General features: G+C 46.8%; 1 protein-coding gene across 2 annotated transcripts in view; it reads left to right on the top strand.

The window, feature by feature from the left end:
- The window catches only part of zdhhc11 (zinc finger DHHC-type containing 11), a 170,162-nt gene that overhangs the window by 121,823 nt on the left and 21,636 nt on the right, over positions 1-26,703 (top strand). For both annotated transcript variants that reach the window (XM_038796793.1, XM_038796792.1), the window contains exons 5-7: positions 2,670-2,794; positions 17,206-17,361; positions 24,037-24,158. In XM_038796793.1, coding sequence (XP_038652721.1) covers positions 2,670-2,794; positions 17,206-17,361; positions 24,037-24,158 — 403 coding nt within the window. The remainder of the gene's footprint in view (positions 1-2,669; positions 2,795-17,205; positions 17,362-24,036; positions 24,159-26,703) is intronic.

Genomic DNA, 26,703 nt, shown 5'->3' with positions numbered 1-26,703 from the left:
GGCATCATGTAAGGACATGTGTTTGGGGGCATTGTTAATGGCACCTCTGCCACTTTCGCCGGCCCGGTACTCCTCAAGCCCGTGGTAGTGGCATCCCTGAGGGTATGGGGTCAGTGGAGGTAGCACATGGATGAGAGGGGGCGTCGGTGTGGGCACCGATATGTGATAACCACCGGTTCGCTCCGGGGGTGGGGGAGGGGATGGATGGGGGGGGGGGGGGGGGGTGTTTCGGGGTGGCAGCGGGCAGGGATGGAGAGTTTTGGGGACCTCTTTATTGACCAGGTTTTCCCGAGCTTGGAGGAGCTGGAAGAGGCGTTTGAGTTGTCAGGTGGAAATGGGTTTCGGTATCTGCAGGTGAAGGATTTTGTGCGGAGGTAGGTTTCGACCTTCCCACACCTGCCTGACCGGGGACTGCAGGATAAGGTGGTGTCGAGAACAGGTGTAGAAGAGGGGAGGGTCTCAGAGATCTATAAGGAACAAATGGTGTGAGATGGAGCCCCAACAGGGGAGGTGAAGAGAAAGTGGGAAGAAGAGCTGGGTGGGGAGTTGGAGGCCGGGATATGGGAAGAGACCCTGAGGAGAGTTAATAATTCCTCGTTGGCGCCAGGGGCAGCCTGATACTGTTTAAGGTGGTCCACAGGGCACACATGACTGTGGCCTGGAGGAGCAGGTTCTTTGAGGGGGTCGAGGATAGATGTGGGCACTGCGGGGGGTCCTGCGAACCTTGTTCATAGGTTTTGGGTATGTCCGAGGCTGAGGGGTTGCTGGCAGGAGTTTGCTGACATCATGTCAGAGGTATTAGAAGTGAGGGCTGTGCCGAGTTCACAGGTGGTAACCTTTGGTGTGTCGGAAGACCCGGGAGCTCATGGGGAGAGAGAGCCACTATCCTGGCCTTTGCCTCCCTGGTGGCCTGGGGACAGACCTTACTAGGTTGGAGGGACTCAGAACCCCCAAAGTCGGGGGATGGGTTAACGACGTGCCGGAGTTTCTCAGACTTGAGAAAATTATATTCACCTTGAGGGGTTCGTTGCAGGGGTTTGCTCGGAGGTGGCAGCTGTTCATCGACTTCTTTGAGAAAAATTAAGCTGTCAGCAGGGGTGGGGTAAGGGAAAAGGGAAGGCATTGGAGAGACGAGTAAGGGCAGGAGAACCAACGGAGGAGTGGCTGGGGACGGTAGCGCTGTTTGCGTCAGCCATGTTGGCTGGGGTTTGTGTCCGGGGGGTGGGGTTTGTTGGTTATATTATGTTTTTGTTGAAATCTGATGTTGAAAATTGTTAAAATTATAAATTACGCAATAATATATTTTCCAAAACAAAAAAGACCAGGAAGTTATGATTCACCTTTATAAAACATTAGTTCAGCCTCATGCTGGACCCCACTTCTTGGAAGTATGTGAAGGATTTAGAGAGGGTTCAGAAAAGATTTATAAGAATGATTCGAAAGAAGAGGGACTTCAATCCAGACAGAGTAGATGGGCAGGAACTATTCCCATTGGCAAAAAAGTCAAGAAACAAAGGTCACCAATTTAAGGTGAATGGCAAGGTAACCAAAGGCAGCAAATGCTAATGTTCTGGAATTCAATGTCTGAATTTATAGTGAAGACTGGCTCAATCGTGACTTTCAAAAGGGATTTGGCTAAGCACTTGAATATGGAAAAAAAATGTGGGGCCATGTGGAAGGGCCGGCAGTAGGAATAGCTACATTGTTCGAGCACAAAGCTGTCACAAACTCAATGAGCTCAAAGACCTTCTTCCATTCTATGATTTTATGATTTCACACGTCAATGGTTGTTCACTGGTTCTGAAGAGTTCTGTTCACCTTGAGATTTGTCACCAAGGCTTTGCAAATGAAAGTTCATACTGTATCAAATATTCCAGGGGAGGCGGTGGTGTACATAGAACATACAGTGCAGAAGGAGGCCATTCGGCCCATCGAGTCTGCACCGACCCACTTAAGCCCTCAATTCCACCCTATCCCAGTAACCCTTCCTAACCTTTTTGGTCACTAAGGGCAATTTATTATGGCCAATCCGCCTAACCTGCACGTCTTTGGACTGTGGGAGGAAACCGGAGCACCTGGAAGGAACCCATGCAGACATGGGGAGAACGTGCAGACTCCGTACAGACAGTGACCCAGCGGGGAATCGAGCCTGGGACCCTGGCGCTGTGAAGCCACAGTGCTATCCACTTGTGCTACCGTGTAGTGGTATTGTCACTGGACTGTGATCTGGAGACCCAGGCGAAAGCTGAGGGGGCCCAGGTTCAAATCCCACCAGGCAAATGGAGAAATTTGGATAAATGTTTTTTAAAATCTGGAATTAAAAAGTCTAACCACAGTCATAAAAACCCATCTGGTTCACTAATGCCCATTACGGAAGGAAATCTGCCAACCTTATCTGGTCTGGCCTACATGTGACTCAAGATCCATAGAAATGTGGTTGACTCGTAACGGTCTTCTGAAATAGCCCAGCAAGCCAGGCAATTCAAGGACAAACCGGGATGGGCAACAAATGCTGGACCAGCCACCAACTGCCACATTCCATGAATGATTTTTCAAAAAAATTCTGATCAATTGCTAACCTACTGGCCCAGAGGGTTAAGCAACACATGTGTGTCTTAATTCTTGAATTTGTCACATCTGGTTGTTTCTTTCTTTTCAAATCTGTTTAGGTTTTTTTTCCATACTGTGGTGTCAGCTGTTCTCGGTATCCTGATGATTGAGCTCGTTATCCTTTATGTTTTCATCCAACAATTTGTAAATCCAGAGGAACTCCGCACGGCTCCTCAGTTTGAAAGTAAGTGTCTGACGTTGAAGTTAAGGCTCATGTTCCCCTTAACCTTGTGGCTTTACAACAATTGAGTAATCTTTTTCACCATTGTCGCTGTGTTTCTTCATTGCTTCATTGCCAGACTGGTCATTAGGTGTCTCGGCCTAAAATTTGGAGATTCCCTCGATAGACCTGTTTCCCCCCCCCCCCCCCCCCCCCCCCTTATCTCTCCCGCCTCCTCCTTTAAGTTCTTCCTTACAACCTATCTCTTTGACCAAAACAGATTTGTTATCTTATTGATCATATTTTTGGTGGCTTGATGTCAAATTTTGTGTGATAGCGCCTCTGTGAAGTACCATCAATGTTTTCTAACAGAGCACTTTGAATGCAAGTCGCTATTTATCTCACACACTGAGGAGCATGGGCATTATATTCTGGTGCCCTGTTGAGGCTATTGTGTCCTTTGCTGGTATAATGTTTCACAGGCAACACTTGGTATGCGGAGGTGTAAAATCTGGAGCCCTGTATATGTTATCTGTGGCCCATTTGTTGCACTCAGTGTAAAAGAAAAAGCTGTGAATTAAAAGCTGGCAACAGGAGAAGTGACCATGGGGCTGTTGAGCATACCTAGCGCATACTTGGCTTAATTATCCATCACATGATCTGGCTTGTCAAAAATGAAGCTTTATGCAAACCCGCATAGCCGTCCTAAGAATCACCAGTGTTCTAGAATCACCCAGATGAGCAAAGACAAACTCTGGAATTTTTGTGTTGGGCTCTGGAAGTGCAAGTCGGGCCGGTTCCCATTTCAGGCCCGTTACCGAGGTCTGTCCTTTTTTATATTTGCATCTCCGTAAAGACACGGATGGGCAAGGTTCGCGTTTACGTTGGTTAGCACATGGTTAGCACAGTCGCTTCACAGCTCCAGGGTCCCAGGTTTGATTCCCAATTTGGGTCATGTCTGTGCGGTGTCTGCACGTTCTCCCCGTGTCTGCGTGGGTTTCCTCCAGGTGCTCAAGTTTTCTCCCACGGTCCAAGGATGTGCAGGTTAGGTGGATTGGCCATGCTAAATTGCCCTTGGTGTCCAAAAAGGTTGGGTGGGGTTACAGGGATAGGTTGGATGTGTGGGCTTACGTGGGGTGCTCTTTCCAAGGGCCGGTAAAGACTTGATGAGCTGAATGGCCTCCTTCTGCACTCGACATTCTATGATACTATGATACCAATTCTCAAGGCACTGATGGAGGTGTGTGGATTAATTAGAAGGCCCGAGTCAGCTCGCTGACGTATTGGCCTGGCTCGCCACATCGCTTTTTTCCCCTCAGTCCCTATCCTGTCACCTCACCCCCCACCCCCACCCCCATGACCCCTATGCTCCATCCATGCACCCTGATATCCCACTTGTCCCCTAATAACTCCCTTGTACTACCCAGGCCCTCTCCATGCTCCTTCATATATACCCATGCCCCCAATGCTTCCTCCTTAGTCATTCGTCCAGTATCCACTATATACAGTCCTCAGGAGCTGATCCAAACCTTAAGTCCCCTCTAATGATCATTCAACTGTAAAAACAAACAGTAACAAACATTCAGTAGCCACAATAAAGATAGGCAATCCTTTAATAATACAAAATTGTCAATCAAAATGTACACATAATCCCTCGCTGCAGTACGTGCTTCTTAAGCTTTCGAAACTCAGCTAAGCATTCATAATGAGACCAGCTGCCATTGCACCTTCAAACAATGGAACCTATTGAAACTAGGAAAATGGTTTCCCAGAATTTTTATAAGCTACACCAGATGGTCTATCAGTCAAAGCAGTCCAGGAGCAGGTGGTTTTTTTTTCAAGTGCAAGCAGCAGACTATTTTTCTTTTCAAAATGCAAGCACTTTTGACATTTAAATCACCTCATTATTAAATTAGAGTTCTCAATCACTGTTTTCTTCAGTTCTGAATGCAATGGAATTCTCTACTTGGAAATGTGCTCTAATACATCTCAACACTTCACACTGCTGATCAATGAAATGGCCAACTTATGTTTACATGACAGAGCCAATGATCAAGTAATTCAGTAAAACACAATAATTCAGACTTAATAATGACAAGTTGATTAGCGATAGTCAACACGGTTTTGTGAAGGGTAGGTCATGCCTCACAAACCTTATTGAGTTTTTTGAGAAGGTGACCAAACAGGTGGATGAGGGTAAAGCGGTTGATGTGGTGTATATGGATTTCAGCAAGGCGTTTGATAAGGTTCCCCACGGTAGGCTATTGCAGAAAATAAGGAAGTATGGGATTGAAGGTGATTTAGCGGTTTGGATCAGTAATTGGCTAGCTGAAAGAAGACAGAGGGTGGTGGTTGATGGCAAATGTTCATCCTGGAGTTCAGTTACTAGTGGTGTACCGCAAGGATCTGTTTTGGGGCCACTGCTGTTTGTCATTTTTATAAATGACCTGGAAGAGGGTGTAGAAGGATGGGTTAGTAAATTTGCAGATTACACGAAGGTCGGTGGAGTTGTGGATAGTGCTGAAGGATGTTATAGGATGCAGAGGGACATAGATAAGCTGCAGAGCTGGGCTGAGAGGTGGCAGATGGAGTTTAATGCGGAAAAGTGTGAGGTGGTTCACTTTGGAAGGAGTAACAGGAATGCAGAGTACTGGGCTAATGGCAAGATTCTTGGTAGTGTAGATGAACAGAGAGATCTCGGCATCCAGGTACATAAATCCCTGAAAGTTGCCACCCAGGTTAATAGGGCTGTTAAGAAGGCATATGGTGTGCTAGCCTTTATCAGTAGGGGGATTGAGTTTCGGAGCCACAAGGTCATGCTGCAGCTGTATGTAACTCTGGTGCGGCCGCTCCTGGAGTACTGCGTGCAGTTCTGGTCACCACATTATAGGAAGGATGTGGAAGCTTTGGAAAGGGTTCAGAGGAGATTTACTAGGATGTTGCCTGGTATGGAGGGAAGGTCTTACGAGGAAAGGCTCAGGGACTTGAGGTTGTTTTCGTTAGAGAGGAGAAGGCTGAGAGGTGACTTAATAGAGACATATAAGATAGTCAGAGGGTTAGATAGGGTGGACAGTGAGAGTCTTTTTCCTCGGATGGTGATGACCAACACGAGGGGACATAGCTTTAAATTGAGGGGTGGTAGATATAGGACAGATGTCAGAGGCAGTTTCTTTACTCAGGGAGTAGTAGGGGTATGGAATGCCCTGCCTGCAACAGTAGTAGACTCGCCAACTTTAAGGGCATTTAAGTGGTCACTGGGTAGACACATGGATGAAAATGGAATAGTGTAGGTCAGATAGGCTTCAGATGGTTTCACGGGTCGGTGCAACATCGAGGGCCGAAGGGCCCGTACTGCGCTGTAATGTTCTATGTTCTATGTTCTACATTTGAAATTGTCAACATATTTAATACTGACCTGTCAGAATATTACTGACACATCAGCAAGCTTCCTCCACGACTCCTGAACTCTGAAACAAAGCGCGTTTTCAGAAACCTTTCAAAACCTGCCCTACCTGACACAAATATTAGAGGGCAGGAAATACAAATTTCCCCTAAGTCTGTTGTTGGTGACCCTAGCATCAGGGGACGTCCGTGCAGGATTGCGATGCAACACTAACCAAACCTTAGAAATATATATAGTCCAAACCGGGACGACGGCAAATTCATCAAGAAAACAATGACAGAAATCCCCGACCTGGACTCCCACCAACTCATCATGGGGGGGGGGGGGGGGGGGGGGACTTCAACTGTTTGCAGGACCCAAAAACGGACAGGTGCACCCCTAAAACGGGAGCAATATCAGGAACTAAACACCTTATGTAGGAGATTGAGGTGGGTTAGGCCCTTTGAGATTCGTGGAGATTCTTCCACCCGAGGAAGAAGGAGTTCTCCTTCTTCTCCCACATACACAAAGCTTATTCATGCGTCGAGTTCTTCATAATGGGGAAACCGGTGCTTCCAGTGGTGGTAAGGGCAGAATACTCTGCGATGCTAATCTTGGACCACGCTCCACATGACATGGATGTGAGGTTGGAGACAGGCTGGGCCCAGCCCCCCCCCCCCCCCCCCCCGCCACCCCATGGAGGTTGGACACAACCCTCCTCGCTGACGAGGTGTTCTGCGAAAGAATGTCACAAGCCATCGATGGATGTGTATCCCCCAACCAAAACGCAGAGGACTCATCCTCCATGTTCTGGGGGGCACTGAAGACGGTGGTCGGAGGGGGGGTGGGTGGGGGAATAATAGCATATAGGGTGCTTTGAGATAGGAAAGGACGGCTAGACAATGGCTGATCTACTCCATGTTGGAAGTGGATCGGCGGTACCTCAAGGCCCCGGCCGTGGAACTGCTGGTGGAGGGGAAGAAGCTGCAGATGGAATTTGACCTGAAAGAAAGCAAGTTTTCAGAAACCTTTCAAAACTTGCCCTACCTGACACAAATAATAGAGGACAGAAAATACAAATTTCCCCACAGGAATTTGTCCACAGGATAAGAAGTGAACCAGCTCTGCCAGACTCTGGGTGGGGGGGGTCCTTCTATGAGAATGGAGACAAGTTCAGCCACCAGCTGGCACACCAGTAAAGAAGGCAGGCTGCTTCAAGGGAGATGGTACAGTGAAGGTGATGATGTGCATATGGGCTATATCGTAGATGGATGGTGTGCGACCACGAACCAGCAGGTGGCGGTGCAGTCACACCATGCGGTCTCGAGACCAAGGTCATATGACCAGCGACTCCCATATAAGGGGAGACACATCTAGCCATGATCAGAAGATTGCAGACGGTAGTAAGACATGCAAGTGGATGGTTGGTGCTAGGCGTAGTTCCATAGGAGTAATAAGGAGGCTGCATGATAACGTGCTATCTTACCAAATGAGACTCAATAGAGTTCCTGGTTTGGACAAGTCGAGGTATTTGGTGGAATCCTTTGTAATGTATAGAAGACCATACACAACAAACATGTACTGGGGACTGTACACCTCCGAGCCCCCAGAGGGGAACTTGAAGATGAAAAAATATCTCGATAGTTTGGATACCAGTTATGAGGAGACGGGGCCTGGAAGCATCACTCGGACTGGAATAGATCATGAAGTGCATTAATTCTATGCAGTCAGGGAAGACCCCAGGACCGGATGGGTTCTAAGAAATTTGTGGCAGCACTGGCCCCGCGCCTCTGGGAGATTTTCAATGACTCTCTGTCGAGGGGGATCTTGCCATTCACGTAGGCACAGGCCTCGATCTCACTGATTCCTAAAAAAGACAAAGACCCGACGGAGTGCCGGTCAAAAAGACCCATCTCATTCCTGAACACTGATGCCAAAATTCCAGCAAAAGCTCTGGAGAGACAACTCCAGGACTACTTGCCAGAAGTGGTTGTGGAAGATCAGATTGGGTTTGTCAAGGGCAGACCGCTAATCGTGAACATCAGGCACCTGCTGAATATAATTATGTCCCCATCCAGGGAGGGGATACCAGAAGTGATCGTCTCCCTGGATGCTGAGAAAGCCTTCGATCGAGGAGAATGGAGGTCCCTCATGCAAGTGCTTGCAAGTTTTGATTTGGGCCATGGATCACCTCGTGAGTAAAACTTCTGCACAACACTCCCATGGCGAGTGAACGGGCGAACATTACCAGCTCTGAATATTTCCAGCTGCACAGAGACACAAGATGGGGGTGCCCAGTGTCCCTGCTGTTGTTCACACTGGCAGTTGAGCGGGTGGGCCATTGCTCTTCGATCAGCGAAGGAGTCGACGGGCGGTCAGAGAGGATGCAGAGAGCACAGAATTTCATTCTATGCGGATGACCTGCTGCTCTACATCTCAAACTCTCTGGCCAGCATGGGCAAGATTACGGAACTCCTGAGTGAGTTCGGAGCCTTCGCGGGTTACAAACTCAACCTGAGCAAGTGCGAAATCGTCCGAGAGGAAGGAACAGAGCTGGAGACGCCACCGTTCAAACTGGCCCAAACCAAATTTAGGCACTTGGGGATCCAGATAGCCCACGACTGGATGTGGCTCCAGAAGTGGAACCTGTCCAGCCTGGTAGAGGAGGTGAAGAGGGACCCTTGGAGATGGGATTCACTTCCGCTCTCCCTGGCGGGTAGAGTGCAGACGATAAAAATGAACGTGCTGCCAAGGTTACTCTTCCTATTCAGATCGCTCCCAAACATCATCCCCAAATCCTTCTTCACCTGGGTTAATAAACTGACAATGGCCTTTGTCTGGGTGGAATGGAAGCTAAGGATACAAAAAGCTGTCCTGCAAAGAAGGAGACACATGGGAGGTTTGACTGCGCCAAATCTCCTATTCTACCACTGGGCAGCAAACATAAAGAGGGTGTGGGGGTGGTTGGTAGAGCAGGAGGTGGCATGGGTGCAGATGGAGAAGACCTTGTGTATGTGGATGTCTCGCTGGGTGCAGGCACTGCCCCCCCCCCCCCCCCCCCCCCGGCCCCCCAACCAAATACCCGACGAGCCCAGTGGTAGTAACCACATTAAGGACGTGGAACCAGCTCAGATACCTTTTCAAACTCAGTGGCATGTCTGCTACGACCCCCATCTGCACCAACCATAAATTTATATGGGCAAAAATAGACACCACTTTCAAAATGTGGAGAAAGAATGGAGGGGTGCTGACGGTGAGGGACATTTACATGGACGGTAGAGTAGTGACCCTGGGGGAGTTAACAGAGAAGCTCCAACTCCGGAAAGGAAATTAGCTTCAGCACATGCAATTGTGAGACTTCCTCCGCAAGGAGGCCACAACGATCCCCCAGATGCCCGGACACACACTACTGGACAGACTGGTAGCACCGGATTGTTGGAAGAGGTAAGGGCCCCACTGCGTGAGACATGAGAAAAATAGGAGGAGAAGCTGGGCGTGGAGATAGGGCAGAACTCTGCGTCGAAGCTCTGTACAGGATCAACTCCACTTCCTCATACACGGGGCTGAGCCTAATGCAGCTAAAGGTGGTGCACAGGGACAGCTAACCAGAACACGGATAAGCGGATTTTTCCCAGAGGTGGAGGATAAGTACTGGTGGTGTCAGGGGGATGTGGCCAAGCACACCCACATGTTCTGGTCCTGCCCCGATCTCATCGGGTTCTGGACCGCCTTCTTCGAATCCATCTCCAAGGTCATGACGATGAGGGCGGAGTCATGCCCATTCGTAGCAGTCGTCGGGATATAGGAGCATCCACCACTCTCTAAGGAAAGATGGGTTAACACCCTGGTCTTCGCCTCCTTGATTGCCTGGCGGAGACTTCTGCTTGGATGGAGGTTGTCAGCACCACCCAGAGACTCAGACTGGCTCTCTGTCCTAGCAGAGTTCCTAAAGGCAAAAATATTAAATTTGTAACTGGCGGGTCAGATGAAAGGATTCCGCCCTCCATGGAAACAATTCACCTGCCTCTTCGAAGACTTGTTCGTGACCAGCAAAATTGGCCCTATGCACCGAGGGGTGCATGGAAGTCCCAAATACAATGCAAATTGTATATAGTCTCAAGAAGTGCAGAGAAGCAAAAGGGGCTCAGAATAAGAAGGCCAACAGTCTACATTTGTACTAACGCCTGTCAATGCAATATAAATAGATCACCTGTTTTCTGCCAAAGGATTTTTGCTTCTTCTCGTTAGTTTTTCCATACGTTTTCTCTTTTCTTGTATGTTTTACCTTTCCATTGTTCTCCATGCACGCTTGATAACACGAATGTGAATTTTGACCACTCGTATAGCAAGAGATGTGACTTATTTACAACCCCGGTTAGGAAGGACACAATTGTAAGACTGAATGATATGAAGCAAAGACTCACCTGTTCATAAATGAAACACCACTAAAACAAAATTTATCTAAAAAAAGGAAATGTGTTGCAAGAAAAATGGCCTTCACGGTTTGTGCATTGACGCAAAGGTAAGTTAATGGAGTATTGAGGCACTGAGTCACATAGAGTAGGAAAGTCCCTGATGAAAAACACGGTCTGTGCTGAATTAACTGATCTCAGTTAGGGTGTGTGAGGAATGCTGCTATCTGCCTCCGAATTCTGAAAAAGGGGATTGTAGAAATCAGCCAACTAGATGGGAAATTCATCACGTGAAGCCTCATTGTGTCCTGCATGATCTTATTTGCTTACAGAGGGAAAGGCACTGTTTGACAGGGTGGATGTGGAGAGGCTAGTCGGGATTTACCGACCAGTCCCCCGCATGGTTCTCAGCGGCAGAGGTGGCCCACCAGCGGGATCTACCAGTCCCGCCATTGTCAATGGGATTTCCCGTTGACTGCGCCCCTCGTTGCTGGGAAACCCGTGCTTCGGCGTGGGACTGGAATTTCCTGCCGTCGTTAACAGCAGGTAAAACCCACCCGATGTTTAGTTCCGCATTTGAGATTGCTATCAGATCAGCCATGATCTTATTAAATGGTGGAGCAGGCTCAAGGGGCTGAATGGCCGACTCCGGCTCCTTTTTCCTTATATTTGTAACAAAGGGAACCTCTCACAGAGCTGAAAGGACTCATCCATGTTTCTCACTCCTGAATACCATCGTCTAATGATCCTGAGCTAGACATTGGTTATGATGTCTTGTGTGGGAAAATACCCGGCTCATATTCAATGCCTTGTGCACAGCTGAAGAATACATAAAGGACGCCGAAATACAGCTAGCACTGGTGCCCTAAGAACAGCCCTAGGGTTTAAAAGGATTAATATGAGGTGCAGTTGTGTAGGCTAAGCTTGTACTCCCTTGAGTATAGACTAAGGAGTGATTGAATTGAGGTATTGAGCGGCACCATGGTTAGCACTGCTGCCTCACAGCGCCAGGAACCCAGGTTCGATTCTGACCTTGGGTGACTGTGTGGAGTTTGCACATTATTCCCCGTGCCTGCATGGGTTTCCTCCGGTTTCCTCCCACAATCCAAAGGTGTGAAGGTTAGATGGATTGGCCATGCTAAACTGCCCCTTGGTGTCCAAAAGATTGGATGAGGTTAAAGGAATAGGATGGGGGTTTGAGCCTAGGTATGGTGAGAGTCGATGCAGACCTGATGGGCTGAATGGCCTCCTTCTGCAGTGTAAAAAAAATAGAGCTAGGTTGTTCAGGGATGATGTCAGGAAATATTTCTTTACACAAAGTGTAGTGGATATTTGGAACTCTTTTCCCTCCAAAATCTATTGTAATTAGGTCAGTTGAAATTTTTCGGACTGAAACTGGTAGATTTTTGTGAGATTAGGCGTATGAAGAGATATGAAACCAAAGCAAGTAAATAGACTTGAGATGCAGACCTAGTTGAATGGCTGAGCAGGTTAGGATGGGGCTCTGATGACCTGCTGTTTCCATCTTTTGAGAATGAGCCTCCTCCTAAATTGGAAGCACACTTGCCTGATCGTCTAGCCTGTTTCCACTCATAATCAAATGGATGAGATCTTAAGGCTAATTATAGACCGAGGAGAGTAATCAGATTGTTTCTGTTTGACTATGGAACATAATTACACAGCTCCGTCAGCACAGAATTCTGATTTATAAAGCTGTTGACTGAATCTTTCTCCTGTTAGATGGTGCACACAGCTTTAAATAGTTACGTGGCACTGGATGTAAATGATTCCATGGTACTGTATTGAAGAAACGTAGGGAGGAACTTTGCTTCCTGCTCCTTTTTAATTTTTCTTTTTTCTTTTTTCCCATACAATTATTTTTCTTGATCTCATCCTATGCTTCTATCTTTCCATCCATCCATCGTTCCCACCCTGTCTGTGTTTTCAACCCATCTGTCCTTTCCACCCTGTCTTTTCCGTCACGGCAACCATTGTACCTTGTGAGTGACTGACTCTATGCAGGAAGTTGAAGTGTGCCACACCATTGCATTGCCTTGTGGAATGTTAGATGCTCTCCATCTCATCCAAAGCCACGTGATCTCTTGGGAGAGATTTAAAAACCCAGACCAAATTGAAAAAAGAAATACCTGTGGAATACCTTTCTGGCCATATGTGTGCGATCAAGTCTGGTCCAGGAGATCATTCTGACGAGGATGGTATTCTGCCATACCTACCTTTATAGCACAATGTGACCTTGGTCAGAAACAGACCCAGCTCCTACTAGAAGGAATCTAGTGAATCAACATCCACCACATGAGCGGCAGCCTTCAGGTTTTAGCAACTGGGATAAGAACCACCTTCTGACATCGAACCTGACTCTGCCTTATGCAACTTGAAATTGTGATCATGGTCCCCCTCCTACTCGATTTAAGACCACAAGACATCGGAGCAGAATTAGGCCATTCAGCCCATCGATTCTTCTCCGCCATTCAATCATGACTGATATGTTTCCACATCATATTTATGATTTTGTTAAATTGCCCCTAAGTCTATGCCTCTCTAAAGTGTAGAGTCCCAGCTCTTTGAGCTTTGGCTTGATATCTAACTTGCATCAAAATGGGAATTAATCTTGTGGCACTCCTCTGCACCCTTTCCAAAACATTAGTCTATCCCACCTGATTGGTAGCGCCTGTTCAAGCACAAGTAGCATGACAGTGACAATTTTAGGTGATTTGTAAGACGGCTCAGAGTGAAGATAGACTCCTAGTTTTGTTTTTCTTGCAGTTTTATTTGAGATGCTTACTAACTGTGGAGGGCACTCACACAATACTGAACTAAATAGACTTATTAGTGTCACCAACTCTGGACATATTTGGTCATTTCCTCTCATAACCTCCAACCACGCCATCCAGTAAACAGCCTTGGTTTGTCTGCACCAATTCTTTTTAACTAATAAATGAAAGCATTCAAAGAAAATGGAAGAAAAAACACTTGTTTTTTTTATAATGTCCACATCGTTGTTCCTGAAAGTTGCTCAGGGCCTCACGGTAGCATGGTGGTTAGCACCAATGCTTCACAGCTCCAGGGTCCCAGGTTCGATTCCCGGCTGGGTCACTGTCTGTGTGGAGTCTGCACGTCCTCCCTGTGTGTGCGTGGGTTTCCTCCGGGTGCTCCGGTTTCCTCCCACAGTCCAAAGATGTGCGGGTTAGGTGGATTGGCCATGCTAAAATTGCCCGTAGTTTAAGGTTAATGGGGGGATTGTTGGGTATACGGGTTACGTGGGTTTAAGTAGGGTGATCATTGCTCGGCACAACATCGAGGGCCGAAGGGCCTGTTCTGTGCTGTACTGTTCTATATCTATATCTATAACTAACGCTGATGGTTAAAAAAACCTAATCACCAGTTCTTTTCCAATGAAATCCCTGGAGATTTAATGTTGTTTTCAATATTGCAAAGGGGTTTATGCTCTGTACCTGTTTGTTTTTCAAGCCTGTCACAATATGTGGATATTGTAAAGCACATAAAGGGTTAATGTAATGTTACTACTCTAGCTACTAGATGGTGCTATAGAGCAACCATATAAATATCAGATGCCTCCTTGACTTCTGGGAGATTGATGGCGGTAGGTGGAGATATATGAAGATAGATGGAGAGAGTGGAAGAGAGCAAGGCAGAGTAGTTGTGAGATAGTTGAACTGATAGTATAGTTAATAGTGTAAATGTGTAGTGTAATCTTTACTTCACTAATTCCTTCGTAATATGTTCAAATTTGATTCAGCATAATGTAATAAATTAGCTTTGTTTATTAAACACAGATTGCTGTTCTTTGTTAGGACTACAACCTTCACCATCCTGAAAGAACTAAAACAAAGAATACAACAAAGTCATGTATGCAAAAATTTCTGAACTATAATCTAGATATCCAGCACCTAGAATTTTAACCTGGATACGGGTGGGAACTCTTACTCGGGCAATCCCCGGATCAAAACATGGAAAACCTAACCGGGATTCTACTCCATTTTCTTTTCAGTGAAGTGGGGTTTAGGAATTTTTCATCAACTTGAGCCTGGGAAGTGTTTGAAGGAGTTCCACTATATACATTGAAAGGCCTCAGTGTAACACTTGCTGGCTAGAAGTGAGTGAGTGGAGCACTGAGGCCTTTACAAGGGCTTCAGAAGATCCCTCATAAAAGGCAATCAATTATCTTTAAAGTAGCTAGAATAGCTCTGGGTTGATTCACTTCAGAGGGATAGATTGGTGTGAACATCACCAAATTGTCCTTATTGGCAAGACGGGCCCACTCACTTCACCTGGCACTAGGCCTATTTGCTGCCAACTCTTCCATTGGTGGAATGTCGGAATTTCATGGCTTAAACTTCCAGCTTTAGCAAGAAAGAACAAACTTGCATTTATATAGCACCTTTGCTAACCTCAGAACATCCAAAGCACCTTGCAATTAATTTAGTACATTGAGATGCGGCCATTTTTGTAATGTAAGGTAATGCGGAAGTTATCTGTGCACCGCAAAATCCCACACCCAGCAAGGAGATAATGACCAGATGACCTGTTTTTGTGATGTTGGTTGTGATATAAATATAAAAAAACATGGAGACCCCCCTACTCTTCAGACATTATTGATGAGGGATTGTTCAAGTGAGAGGGTGGTTGAGGCCTTGTGTTAAAGTTTCATCCAATAGATGGCACCTCTTGACAGTGCAGCACCTCCTTTAATTCAGAATTGAAATGACTGCCTAGATTGTGTCTGTCCTGGGGCTTGAACCCACCACCTTCTCACTCTGAGATGGTAGTGCTGCAAATTGAAACATGGCTGACACAGTTTTTTTTATCCCAGAATTATTTCTGCATCTTGGAGACATTAATTGTATTCCCTAGTTATCTCCACATCATACTTTACACCAATTTATCTTGGCTGTAGTGTTAGCAGGAGGTGAAGTCTTGCGGAATATTGTTGGTTTGTGCCCTTATGAGCAGAATACTCTCACGTGCATTTTCTTAGTGTCAGATTTTGTCAGGAGAAATAAATCCAATTTCTCATTTACCTGGCTCTCCCAGGAAGCTACATGGCTGTTGCTACTCTGCGACTGTTCTGGACAAACCTGATAGACTAGCCATCCTGTACATCACTCCGGCTTTTTGCACTTCCCTGATTATCTTTGCTTTGACACTGGAGGCTGTGCTTTCAGCTGCCCAGCAAGCTCTGGGATGTCCTGCCTAAATCTCTCCACCTCTCAACCTCTCTCTCTTCAGGATGCTCCTTTTATACTTTTTTCTTAGCCAAGCTTTGGTCACCTGTCCCAGTATCATCTTAATTAACTCAGCAACAGATTCTGTTCGACAAGGCCTCTGAGGATACTTTCTGATGTGTTGGGCTGTCTGGGTCGATGTGGACTGCACTTGATGCAGTGTCGCGAGAGACAGATTTCCAACACTTGATGAGATGCAACACGATTTTATTTAACATCTAAACTATTAGACATGTTGAACTGTGGGTTGACACTATGCTGACTTGACTGGAAACCTGACACTAGCCTGACCAGACTTACTAGCTACCACATGGTGTTTGCACTGGCTAGCTCACGAGCTCTGACTGTCTCAGAGGCTGGGTCCCGAGAGAACGGGAAAACTGGTGCCCTCTGGCTTTATAGTGGTTGTGTCCTGTCTGGTGATTGGCTGCTCTGTTCTGTGTACTTACTGGTCATCCTGTGTGTCAATCACTGCCTGTCTACACTCCATTATATACATAGATGTGTATTATGACACGTTCTTTGGGGCTTTCAAAAATAATTTCCAAGTAAGGGGCAATTTAGTGTGGCCAATCCATCTATCGTGCGCATCTTTGGGTTGTGGGGGTGAGACCTGTAATGTTCTTGTCGGATGGCCTGATTTATATTACAAGAATACTTGTAGCTATAACTATAACTGATTTATTAACATTAACTGTGGGTAAACTACATACAAAACAACAGATGAATCACAAGATCAAGCACAAGCCACTTCTCTCCAGCTTCCTCCAGCCAGTCTGAGGGGTCACCTGATTCTAATTCACTTGTATGCTAGTGAGACTCCGAGTGATCAGTCGGTGAATTACAACGCATCCATAATATCACTTCAAGACCCACGCAGGCACTGGGAGAATGTGCAAACTCCACATGGACAGTGACCAGGGGACAGGATCGCACCTGAATCCTTGGCGCCATGAGGCAGCAGTGCTAACCACTGCACCACCATATTTGGGACATTTTAACATGTTACTAGCACTTGATAAATGCAAGTTGACCTTGCTAGATTGAAAAACACGTCTTTTGTTCACCCAGATTAGCTCACAAGTCAAGGGATGCTGAATGTGAAAGCTGATACAATTCCCCATTGAATTCTAAATGGAACAGAAACAAGGGTACCCTTGCAGAACATCCTGATGCTTGACTCCTGCTCTGGGGCAAAAATCCAGGGCCAGAATTATACAAGTCCAGCAGCTAACTATAACTCAGCAACTTCCACTTGATGTTGGTCAGAGATTACCTTGCTGGATATCGGGTCAATGTTCGAGGATGATATTGGGGTGTTATCGTTCAGTCGATTGCGCCAAGCTTAAATGATTGCCTTTTGCTTTACCTACACAGAGATTCGAGGAAACAACACCTGGTTGGTATTTCTGCCCATTGCTCCCGTGGAGACAACGCAGACTGGAATTTTAGTCATAGCGGGAATCACCATTGTCCTTGGACTCGCTTCATTGTTGTTACTCGGTCACTTGCTGGGCTTTCACCTTTATCTGTGTGAGTTTCATTTGTCATTTCAAATTATGAAGGTAATTTCCGGATTTGTTTTGGTGGGAAAGGACTGTTTTCAGTCTGCTGTGCTGCATGGCTGGCCCTGTCATTCAGGTGGGTGGGCCGGGGCTGGGATGTGATTGGGAGGGAGGGGAGTGAATGGGCAAAAAAATTGAGATCCCAACACCGATCCCTATGGTACTCATGGGATACAGGTTGTTTTCAATAACTCCCCAATTGTAAACCAAACCAGATTCTACAAGACCTAACCATTTGATCCTATCTCCCGCCGCAACTCCTCCTCCTCCCACTTCCACTTGATCCTTTTCACTAAGGTACCCTGCTCCCCAACTGCCCATATATGCCCCAATCTTGCATTTCCCCCCCCCCATCATCTGGAAGCGAATTTTTCTCCAAAGGTGTATATTCTGGTACCTGAGGGAATGAGGGCAGCTCCTTGCGTGCAAACTCCTGCGCCTGCCAGTATCTGAACTCACTCCCCCATGTTAGCTCGACCTCCTCCCGCAGTTCCTCTAGCCCAGCAAACTTGTCCTCCACAACCGTATCCCTGACCCACACTATCCCTTCCTCCCACCATCTCCTGTACATCCCACCCATCTCACCCGGCGTAGACGTATGATTCCCACAGAGTGGAGTCATCACCGACATGTGCCCCAGTTTAAAGTGCCTTCTCCACTGGTCACAAATTTTTATGGACGACTACACCGCACAGCTACTCGGGTACTTCTTCGGGACAAACGGCAGCGGGGTCATCACGAGGGCCCTCGGGCACGTCCCTTCTCATGACGCCTCCTCTAACCTGACACAATCTGCCACCACTTCACCGGATCCTTCCCCTTTTTTTGGATCAGCGAAATCGACGCCTGCGTCAGCGTAGCCGGCATTTCCTCCTTCTCCACCACTTCATTAAACATACCCAGAAGATGGGGGGCCAACTCTGTCGTGAGCTGCTCACTTAATTCCGCTGGAAAGCCACCCGGCCCAGGCGCCTTGCCTGACTGCAACATGCCAATGCATTCCGTCAACTCCTTTAGCCATAATGGTTTGTCCAGCACCTGCCTCTTCCTCTCCTCCAACTCCTGGCACTCCAAACAGTCTAGGGACTAACCCATAGCTGCCCCCTTCCTCCCCGGCTTAGCCCTATACAGACCCTCATAGACAGTTTTGAACACGTCATTTATCCTCTCTGAATCCAACACTATTCCCCCCCCCCCTCAGCCCTCAAACTGCAGGATTTCCCTCAACCCTGCCTGTCGCCGCAGCTGGTGGGCCAACGTACATCTCGCCTTTTCCTCATACTCACATTGCACCCCCCGGTGCCTGCCGCAGCTGATTCACCGCCCTTCCCATTGTCAGCCGGTTCAACTGCCCCTGCAACCTCTTTCTTTCCGCCAGCAACTTCTTTGTGGGGGCCACAGAGTACCTCCTATGCTCCTCAAATATTTTGTCCAAAAGTCGCCGCTTCTCCTCCCTCCCCGTCCTATCCTTTTGGGCCTTGAACGAGATAATTTCCCCCGGAATACCGCCTTCAAAGTCTCCCAGAATGTGGCTGCCGATATCTCCCCATTCTGATTGAGCTCAACATAATTCTTGATCGTCATTGCCACCTTCCCGCAGAACTCTTTATCTGCCAAAAGCCTCGAATCTAACCTCCACCCAGGCCTCTGCGGTTGACCTGAACAAAGTCTCACATCTAGATAGTGCAGAGTGTGGTCCGAAATCATTATCCTCGTCCACCAACCTCGCCAGCATCCTCGCGACACAGCCCATTGCAATCGTTCCCTCCACTCCCGCTGATAGGCCCAGAATCCGAAGGTTTTGCCACCTGGACCTGTTCTCCTGTTCCCTTCAATCTTCCCCCGCAGCATCTTGCACATGTCCCCCAGGATCGCCATCTCCACTTCCAGCGACAAAATCCCGTCACTCTGGTCAGACACCACCTTCTCCACCTCTTGGATCGTCGCCCCCTGCACCTCCAGGCACTTCTCCACCTATTCCAAATTCCTGCTGAGATGTGCCACTGGCCCTCAATCATCTTCGACCAGTCACTGCATTTCTTTACGCTGCTGCCAAAATTCATAACTTTCCAGTCAACGACAACCCTTCCGCCTCCTCCATTTTTACAACTGATGCTGCGCCTCTTATTGTCGAGGTTGATAACCCCATAGACATGCCCACCCAGGGAAGAACTGATCCCCCTCCACTCTCTGTCCAACTTTTCCACCAAAAGTCCCTGAAATTCAGGTAAAAGGGACCAAAACCATCGCCTACAGGCCAGAGCCACCCTGTGTGTGATCACTCACTCTGTGGCCGTCGCCGGAAGTCTCGAGACCTTTATTTCTAACTTTAAAGATATCGAAAGCCAAGATGTTGGAAATGGTTTGTTGGTCAATAATTTGTCAATAATGAGATAGGAGCTAACCTCATTGGTTTTAGCTAATTCTGCAAGTTATCTTAACCTTAAGACAATGCCTTCTTTTAAGCTATATCTCTTATCTTGAGTTAGCCTAAGTGCCGGACAATAATTGCTTAACATATCTATCTGTCAACTTAAAACTGAGACACCCTGAATAAAGGCCCATTCGTTCTTTAACTTAATGTAACCTGTCAAGGCCATAAAAGGTTTGAGAGCGCTAACTTTTCTTTCCAGGCACCATTTTACAATTCTCATACTTTATGATACAATATATTAGTAATCAAGTGTTAATTATGTGTAATTATAAAACATTAAAAACTTGCTGTTACAGGTTATATTACCACACTTACTAATACACCTATTGATTAAATGTTGATTCTTTAATTGTCTCACAATTAAGGCTCTTTGACTGAATCTGGCTTGTTTCCAATAATGCAGTATCGGGTTTAGTTTTAAAAATGCCTTCTAGATTAGTTGAAAATGGTCTCTGACTGGGTTAGTTCACCATGCTAAATAACATATTTATTTAGGCTACAAAATGCACTAAAATGATTGATTTTGAAACAACCAACAGCACATCACTCTTACATCTTGGCAACCAGAAAATGACTCATTTGCGCCTACTCTTTCCTGTTCGCTAACTAATACTCTACCCATGATACTACGTTACACCTGACCTTACAAGCTTCTATTTTCTGTAATACCCTTTGATGCGGGACCTTATCAAATGTCTTCTGGAAACCTATGCAAAGCACAGGGCAGCATGATAGCATAATGGTTAGCACAGTTGCTTCACAGCTCCAGGGTCCCAGGTTCGATTCCCGGCTGGGTCACTGTCTGTGCGGAGTCTGCACATTCTCCCCGTGTGTGCGTGGGTTTCCTCCTGGCGCTCTGGTTTCCTCCCACAGGCCAAAGATGTGTGGGTTAGGTGGATTGGCCATGGTAAATTGCCCTTCGTGTCCAAAAAATGTTCAGTGGGGGTTACTGGGTTACGGGGATAGGGTAGATATGTGGGTTTCAGTAGGGTCCTCTTGGGTGGCATGTGGCACAGTGGATAGCACTGGGACTGCGCCGCTGAGGACCCGGGTTTGAATCCTGGCCCTGGGTCACTGTCCGTCTGGAGTTTGCACATTCTCCCCATGTCTACGTGGGTTTCACCCTCACAACCCAAAGATGTGCAGGTTGGGTGGATTGGCCACGCTAAATTGTCCCTTAATTGGAAAAAAATTATAATTGGGTACTCTAAATTTATTTTTAAAAAACAGTAGGGTCCTCTTTGTAAGGGCCAGTTTAGACTCGATGGGCCAAATGGTCTCCTTCTGCACTGTAACTTCTATGATTGTATGATCCATCAGGACCCCTTTATCCACATATTACTACTTCAAAGAACTCTACAAAATTTGTTAAACGTGACTCCTCTCTCACAAAACCATGTTGACTCTGCCTGACCTTGCATTTATCTAAGTGCCCTGTTATCACCGCTTTAATGACAGCTTCTAATATTTTCCCCATGGCAGTTGTTAAGTTATCTGGTCTTTGGTTTCCTACTTTCTGCCTTCCTCCTGCCTTGAATAAGTGAGTTACATTCGCTATTTTCAATCTAATGGAACCTTCCCCAATTCTGGGGAATTTCATGAAATTCACACCAACACATCAACTAACTCACTAGCCATATCTTTTAAACCCTTGACTGAAGTCCATCGAGACCTGGAGGACTTGTCAGCCCGCAGCTCCCAACAGCTCAGCACCACTCTCCTGGTGATTGTAATTTTCCTTAGTTCCTCCCTCCCTTCCGTTTCCTGACTTACAGCTATTTCTCGGATGTGTCTACAACGGAGACTAATGCAAAATACCTGTTCTTCTGCCATCCCCTTATTTTCCATTATTAATTCCCCAGATTCACCTCCTATAGGACTAATGCTCACTTTGTTAACTCCTTTCTTTTTAAACATCAATCGAAGTTCTTACCATTTGTTTTTATATTTTAAGTTAGCTTCTTCTTGTACTCTAATTGTTTCCCTCCTTATTAATCTTTTAGTAATTCTTTGCTGTTTTCTAGATTCCGTCCAATCATATTTGCGTAATTATAGAGGGCTGATTTAGCTCAATGGGCTAAACAGCTGGTTTGTGATGTAGAACAAGGCCAGCAGCGCGGGTTCATTCCCGTTCCAGCTGACCCGAACAGGCGCCGGAATGTGGCGACTAGGGGCTTTTCACATTAACTTCATACTTGTGACAACAAAAGGTTATTATTATTATTATATGCTTTTTCTTTAGGTTTGATACTATGTTTTACTTTTGTAGTTAACCATGGATGATGGGTCCTCCCTTAGAATTATTTTTGTTCTCGTTGGAATGTATCTACTCTGTATATCTTGAAGTATCCCTCTAAATAATTGCTGGGTCATCTCAATTGACCTATCCCTTAACCCTGGCATCTCCAACACGCAGGAAACTAAGCAAATTCGGCATGTCCACATTAACTCTTACCAATTTTTACACATTCACCATAGAAAGCATCCTATCTGGCTGCATCACAGCTTGATATTGCAACTGTTCAGCCCAAGACTGTAAGGAACTACAGACAGTCATAAACACAGCCCAGTCCATCACGTGAACCTGCCTCCCATCCATTGACTCTGTCTACACCTCCAGCTGCCTTGGGAAAGCGGGCGGCATAATCAAAGACCCCCTCCCACCCAGGTTATTGTTTCTTTCAACTTCTACCATCGGGCAGGAGATACAAAAGTCTGAGAACACGCACCGACAGATTCAAAATCAGCTTCTTCCCCGTGGTTACCAGATTCCTGAATGACCCTCTTATGGACTGAATTGATCATCCCCACATCTTCTCTACTGAGTAGTACTACACTCGGTATGCTTCACCTGATATCTATGTTGATGTATTTACATTGTGTATTTATGTATGTCCTATGTTTTTCATGTATGGAACAATCTGTGTGGACTGTACGCAGAACAATATTTTTCACTCTACCTCAGTACATGTGACAATAAACCTAAATCCAACTCCAATCCAATCTAATGGGCTGCTACCTGGCCCACAAGGCCTCTCTATCCGGCCCAGGAGTTGTGTTCAAAATGGCAGTAAGTGAATTTGAAGATTTTCAAAAGATCTGCTCCGCCAATCAATTTATTGTCAGAGTAGGGGGAAGTGTCAAAGTGGCGGCTGGGCGGGAATCGAGTGGCTGCCGAGTAGGAGGAAAGTGACTACCAAATGGAGGGGAAAGTGGCACCTGGACAGGGGGCAAGAGGCTGCCGGGAGGGTGGTGGGGCAAGTGGCTGATGGGTGGGGGGGGGGTCACAGAATCATAGAATCTCTACAGTGCAGAGGGAGGCGATTTGACCCATCAAGATTGCACTGACCCTCCGAAAGAGCATCATACCTAGGCCCACTCCCTCGCCCCATCCCACCTAACCTTTGGACATCGAGGGCCAATTTAGCGTGACAAATCCACCTAACCTGCACATCTTTGGACTGTGGGAGGAAACCGGAGCACCCGGTTAGTTATCACCTCATAAAATTCAGTAAGGTTGATCAAGCCAATTTTTCTCTTTTGAAATCCATGCGGCATATTCACGATTAGATGTTGTGCTCTCTTCCTTTAAAACATTCCCAAAGCCTACCATTTTGATCAAGTCATTGCTGACTCCTCTTATACTCTCCCTCCATGTCTCGGTATCCATTTCCCCATCTAGTTCCCATTAGTGAAACACCTTGGGGATGTTTTCTATATATCTTCAAATTAGAGCCATGTCATTCATAGCGAAATCAGAAGATACTTTTTCACACCAAAATCTGGAATATTGGGTGGAATTTACCGGCTGTTTAAGCCGGTGGGATATTCCGGTCCCATGACGGCGCGTGGGTTTCCTGGTGACTAGGAGTGCAGTCAACGGGAAATCCCGTTGACAATGGCGAGATCAGAAAATCCCTCTGGCAGACTACCTCCGCTGCTGAAAAACATGCGGTGGATTGGCCGGTAAATCCCGCCCCCTTATCTGTCAAAAGGCCGCAGGTGGGGGAACAATTACCATTATTGACTCGTGGCCCTATGTCGGAGAACCTTGATGAATTCAAGTGGTTGCTTAAAATTTCGAACCATTCCTTGTGTCTGGCGCTATTTTTTGTGCAGCAACATAGTGTATCTTACTGCACAGGAAATGGATATGGTGCAGGTCACTTCAGAAGAAATGAGCTGAATGCCATTCTTTTACTTTTCCAGTGTTCAAGAACTTAAGCACGTACGAGTATGTCGTACGGGAGCGTCGCAACCAGGACGCCCGAGACCATGGGAACAATGAGGAATGTGCGCAGACTGCGTCTGCTAGGATGACTGCACTTCAGGTAGGACTGCAGTAGAGACAATCGGAAGGTCCTGAGTTCAGGCGCCACCCCAGACTTGATAATAAAGGCTACTTTTGATGCAGTGCTGAGGGAATGCCGCACTGTCGGTGGTGCCATCATCTGGATGGGACGTTAAACTGGAGCCTTGGCTGCCCCTCAGGTGGATATGGAAGATCCCATGACACAATTCAAGGGAAAGATGTGGGGGGCGGGCTAAGTTAGAAAGGCCAATAAAACACACATACCGCTTGGACTACGTGATTAACTTACACCCTTACAATGTAAAGCAGGCAGTGCGCCAAGTTTGTGCTGCCTGCTTATTTGCATTGTCGCTGCCTACAGACAAGGCTAACTGTGCTGTTCAGTGTCTGCATGGTGTCAGCTTGCTAGATGGCAAATTCCTTTTTAAAACTCATGGGGTGTGGTCATTGGTTGGGTGGTTGGGGGGGGGGGGGGCAGTTTTTGTCATCCAGCTGCTGCAGAGGATTCGGGTGCACACTCTGATGGGGCAGCCTACAGAAGAATACTGATAGCTCTACACAACAAAATGTTTGGTGCATGGGGAATCTTGCAAGAGAACCTACAGTCAACATCCAGGAGTATAGAGGAGCCCAACTTCAATCTGGCACAGAGCTCTGAGCAGAACCTGGAGCTCATCTTCTCCAGAATGGAAACGATGGCCAGATCCATTCTACACTTGTGGACCCAACCAAGATGATCAATGTTTTAGCATCCACTATAGCACAAACAGGAGCTACCCAATTCTGAATGAGACAGTGAAAGTTGGTCTGCCACCATCTTGTCTGTGGATTATTATGTTCAAAAGTCATCCTCCAGTGTTAAAAGGTGTTTTCAGAGTGTCACAACAATTTTGCAAACCGCCTACCAATAGATGATTATTAATGTGTCAGCTTGGGGAATTGGATCACACGTCTGACGTAGTAATAATAATAATCTTTATCATTGTCACAAGTAGGCTTACATTAAAACTGCAATAAAGTTACTGTGAAAATCCCCTGGTCACCACTCTCCGGCAGCTGTTCGGGTACACTGAGGGAGAATTCAATATGTCCAATTCACCTAACAAGCACATCTTTCGGGATCTTTTCTCTCGGGTGGAATATTCCCGCTCCCATCCTTGCCACTCTGCCATTGCCTTTGCTGTTGCCTGTCAACCAGTCGGGCCTCAGCATACCAAGTGGCTGCAGGCTACAGTTGGGCCTTCTACACCCAGAGCTGCTTGAGACCATCCTCCAAGGCCACCTGCAGGCTCATGTGCTGAAAATCGATCTTCCCATCAAGGCATGCTCTTTGTCCTCCTCTTCCTCCTTTGACTTCCTCCTCCTCACCTTCCGGCTTGATGGCTGCTTAACAGAAATGCTGTCCCCTCATGATAGCGAGGTTGTGCAGCAAACGGCAGACCTGCACGAAACCTAACACCTGCACGGCCAACATGACTTGAACGCTTCAGACATGGCCTTCAGTAGGGAGTCAGTTTCCCATGGTTTCTGGTTAGGGAATGTATGTACTACTTTCTTTGGCACATAGTCTACTACACATTTGCTGGTAAGTCTGAGGGGGTGGCATACTCATTTAGGTTGGTCGCTGAGTTCTTATATATGGACCAGTCCACTGACTCCAAACAGTCACATCGGAGCCCTTCTGCTGCCTCGGACCAGCACGGCACTGCTTTCTTAACTGGATGCAAGGTGTTATTACAGGAAGCAATAAACCTTTTGAGTTATCATTGAATCATAGAATTTACAGTGCTGAAGGAGGAAATTCAGCCCATCGAGTCTGCACCGGCCCTTGGAAAGAGCACTCTTCACAATCCCACAGCCCCACCCTATCCCCGTAACCCAGTAACCCCCACTTAACCTTGTTGGACACTAAGGGCAATTTAGCATGGCCAATCCACCTAACCTACACATCTTTTGACTGTGGGAGGAAACCGGAGCACCCGGAGGAAACCCACGCTGACACGGGGAGAACGTGCAGACTCCGCACAGACAGTGACCCAAGCCGGGAATCGAACCTGGGACCCTGGAGCTGTGAAGCAACTGTGCTAACCACTATGCTACCGTGGTGCCCATAGTTAGCAAGGCTCTACGTTTGTCTGCCCATGATCGACAAAGCCTGTGTAAAGTCAACTAACCTGTATGTAGCCACTACTGTAAGCTGCAGGTCACCATGTTTTGTGTCTGTGCTCTATAGTTCTTGCAATGCTGATCACACAGATCCTCCCCAGTGTCCAGCAACACCTGCGGGCTGAAATTGTGAACGTCTGGATCATCTGATTTCCCATGTCAGTTGAGGGAAATTTGTTGTGCAAGACGGAAGGGGAGCTCCCCTGCATTTAGATGAATACTACCATGGGATCTTTTACATTTATCTCAGAGAGCAAACGGGGACTTGGTTTTAAGTTTCATCTAGCAGTGCAGCACTACCTCAGTGTGCCACTGGGTGTGTCAACCTGGATGATATGCTTGCACAGGGTGGGTTCCTGAGCACAGAGAGCCTTGTTTTCTTACATATCTGCCCCAAC

Source organism: Scyliorhinus canicula, chromosome 5 (genome assembly GCF_902713615.1).
Source record: "Scyliorhinus canicula chromosome 5, sScyCan1.1, whole genome shotgun sequence".
Lineage (NCBI taxonomy): Eukaryota > Metazoa > Chordata > Chondrichthyes > Carcharhiniformes > Scyliorhinidae > Scyliorhinus > Scyliorhinus canicula.
This window is presented reverse-complemented; position numbering and strand designations above follow the sequence as displayed.